General features: G+C 43.7%; 1 protein-coding gene across 1 annotated transcript; it reads left to right on the forward strand.

Moving 5' to 3' along the window:
* Positions 1–2254: 2254 nt before the first annotated feature.
* LOC147991631 (uncharacterized) lies at positions 2255–3211 on the forward strand. Its single transcript, XM_087538748.1, has one exon. It carries the CDS (start codon positions 2255–2257, stop codon positions 3209–3211), a length of 957 nt encoding a protein of 318 aa, XP_087394874.1.
* Positions 3212–3866: the final 655 nt, after the last annotated feature.

Genomic DNA, 3866 nt, shown 5'->3' on the forward strand with positions numbered 1-3866 from the left:
TTGACCGATAAAGATCTTCGTAGAATATGTAGGAGCCAATATGAGCATCCAGGTTCTGCTATTTGTTATTGACCGGAGATGTGTCTCGGTCATGTCTACATAGTTCTTGAACCCGTAGGGTCCGCACGCTTAACGTTCGATGATGATTTATATTATGAGTTTTGTGTTTTGATGAACCAAAGTTTGTTCGGAGTCCCGGATGAGATCACGAACATGACGAGGAGTCTCAAAATGGTCGAGACATAAAGATTGATATATTGGAAGATTATGTTTGGACACCGGAATGGTTTCGGATAGGTTCGGGTATTTTTTGAAGTACTGGGGTTTACCGGAACCCCGTGGGGGATTAATGGGCCACAATGGGCCTTAGTGGAGATGAGAGAGGGCCGGCCAGACGTGGCCCCCCTTGCCTAGTACGAATTGGACAAGGGGAGGGGGCGGCGCCTCCCTCCTTCCTTCTCTTCTCTCCTCTTCCCCTTCATCTCCTACTTGGACTAGGAGGGGGGGGGCGAATCCTACTTGGACTAGGAGTCCAAGTAGGACTCCCCCCATGGCGCTCCCCCTCCTAGGGCAGGCCTCCTCTCCTCCCCCTTTATATACATGGGGAGGGGGCACCCCAAAGACACAAAAGTTGATCTTTTAGCCGTGTGTGGTGCCCCCCTCCATAGTTACACACCTCGGTCATATCGTTGTAGTGCTTAGGCGAAGCCCTGCGTCGGTAACTTCATCATCACCGTCACCACGCCGTCATGCTGATGAAACTATCCCTCTACCTCAACTGGATCAAGAGTTCGAGGGACGTCATCGAGCTGAACATGTGCTGATCGCGGAGGTGCCATGCGTTCGGTACTTGGATCGGTTGGATCGCGAAGACGTTCGACTACATCAACCGCATTACTAAACGCTTCCGCTTTCGGTCTACGAGGGTACGTAGACACACTCTCCCCTCTAGTTGCTATGCATCTCCTAGATAGATCTTGTGTGATCGTAGGTAAATTATTTGAAATACTGCGTTCCCCAACAGTGGCATCCAAGGCAGGTCTATGCGTAGATGTTATATGCATGAGTAGAACACAATGAGTTGTGGGCGATAATAGTCATACTGCTTACCAGCATGTCTTACTTTGATTCGGTGGTATTGTTGGATGAAGCAGCCCAGACCGACATTACATGACCGTGTTCATGAGACTGGTTCTACCGATGTGCTCCGCACACGGGTGGCTAGTGGGTGACTGTTTCTCCAGCTTTATATGAATTGAGTTTGACTACGCCCGGTCCTTGTTAAAGGTTAAAAAACCACACTTGGCGAAAAATCGTTGTGGTTTTGATGCGTAGGTAAGAACGGTTCTTGCTAGAAGCCCATAGCAGCCACGTAAAACTTGCAACAACAAAGTAGATGACGTCTAACTTGTTTTTGCAGGGCATGTTGTGATGTATATGGTCAAGATGTGATAATATAAATTGTTGTATGAGATGATCATGTTTTGTAACAGTTATCGGCAACTGGCAGGAGCCATATGGTTGTCGCTTTATTGTATGAAATGCAATCGCCATGTAATTGCTTTACTTTATCACTAAGTGGTAGCGATAGTCGTAGAAGCAATAGTTGGCGAGACGATAATGATGCTACGATGGAGATCAAGGTGTCAAGCCGGTGACGATGGTGATCATGAAGGTGCTTTGGAGATGGAGATCAAAGGCACAAGATGATGATGGCCATATCATATCACTTATTTTGATTGCATGTGATGTTTATCCTTTATGCATCTTATTTTGCTTAGTACGGCGGTAGCATTATAAGATGATCGCTCACTAAATTTCAAGGTATAAGTGTTCTCCCTGAGTATGCACCGTTGCTATAGTTTGTCGTACCGAGACACCACATGATGACCGGGTGTGATAAGCTCTACGTTCACATACAACGGGTGCAAGCCAGTTTTGCACACGCAGAATACTTAGGTTAAATTTGACGAGCCTATCATATGCAGATATGGCCTCGGAACACTTAGACCGAAAGGTCGAGCATGAATCACATAGTAGATATGATCAACATAGTGATGTTCACCATTGAAAACTTCTCCATCTCACGTGACGATCAGGCATGGTTTAGTTGATATGGATCACGTGATCATTTAGATGACTAGAGAGATGTCTATCTAAGTGGGAGTTATTAAGTAATATGATTAATTGAACTTTAATTTACCATGAACTTGGTACCTAATAGTATTTTGCATGTCTATGTAGTTGTAGATAAATGGACCGTGCTACTGTTTCTTTGAATTTTAATGCGTTCCTAGAGAAAGCTAAGTTAAAAGATGATGGTAGCAACTACACGGACTGGGTCCGTAACTTGAGGATTATCCTCATTGCCGCACAAAAGAATTACGTCCTGGAAGCACCTCTAGGTGCAAAGCCCGTTGCAGGAGCAACACCAGATGTTATGAACGTCTGGCAGAGCAAAGCTGATGATTACTCAACAGTTCAGTGTGCCATGCTTTACGGCTTAGAATTAGGACTTCAACGATGTTTTGAACATCATGGATCATATGAGATGTTCCAAGAGATGAAGTTAATATTTCATGCAAATGCCCGAACTGAGAGATATGAGGTCTCCAATAAGTTCTATAGCTACAAGATGGAGCAGAATAGTTCTGTCAGTGAACATATACTTAGAATGTCTGGGTACCACAACCACTTGACTCAACTGGGAGTTAATCTTCCTGATGATAGTGTCATTGACAGAGTTCTCCAATCACTGCCACCAAGCTACAAAAGCTTCATGATGAACTATAATATGCAAGGGATGGATAAGACAATTCCCGAGCTCTTCGCAATGCTAAAAGCTGCGGAGGCAGAAATCAAGAAGGAGCATCAAGTGTTGATGGTCAACAAGACCACTAGTTTCAAGAAGAAGGGCAAAGGGAAGAAGGGGAACTTCAAGAAGAACGGCAAGCAAGTTACTGCTCAAGTGAAGAAACCCAAGTCTGGACCTAAGCCTGAGACTAAGTGCTTCTACTTCAAAGGGACTGGTCATTGGAAGCGGAACTGCCCTAAGTATTTGGCGGATAAGAAGGATGGCAAAGAGAAATGTATATTTGATATACCTGTTATTGATGTGTACCTTACTAATGCTCGCAGTAGCGCCTGGGTATTTGATACTGGTTCTATTGCTCATATTTGCACCTCGAAGCACGGGCTACAGATTAAGTGAAAATTAGCTAAGGACGAGGTGACGATGCGCGTGGGAAATGGTTCCAAAGTCGATATGATCGCGGTCGGCACGCTACCTCTACATCTATCTTCATGATTAGTTTTAGACCTGAATAATTGTTATTTGGTGCTAGCTTTAAGCATGAACATTATATCTGGATCTTGTTTCATGCGAGACGGCTATTCATTTAAATCAGAGAATAATGGTTGTTCTATTTATATAAGTAATATCTTTTATGGTCATGCACCCTTGATGAGTGGTCTATTTTTATTGAATCTCGATAGTAGTGATACACATATTCATAGTATTGAAGCCAAAAGATATAAGTTTAATAATGATAGTGTAACTTATTTGTGGCACTGCCGTTTAGGTCATATTGGTGTAAAGCGCATGAAGAAACTCCATGCTGATGGGCTTTTGGAATCACTTGATGCTTGCGAACCATGCCTCATGGGCAAGATGACTAAGACTCCGTTCTCCGGAACAATGGAGCGAGCAAAAGACTTATTTGAAATAATACATACTGATGTATGCGGTTCGATGAGTGTTGATGCTCGTGGCGGGTACCATTATTTTCTGACCTTCACAGATGATTTGAGCAGACATGGGCATATCTACTTGATGAAACATAAGTCTGAAACATTTGAAAAGTTCA

This window comes from Triticum urartu, chromosome 1A (assembly GCF_056163025.1).
Source record: "Triticum urartu cultivar PI428250 chromosome 1A, HENAU_Tu73, whole genome shotgun sequence".
Classification (NCBI taxonomy): domain Eukaryota; kingdom Viridiplantae; phylum Streptophyta; class Magnoliopsida; order Poales; family Poaceae; genus Triticum; species Triticum urartu.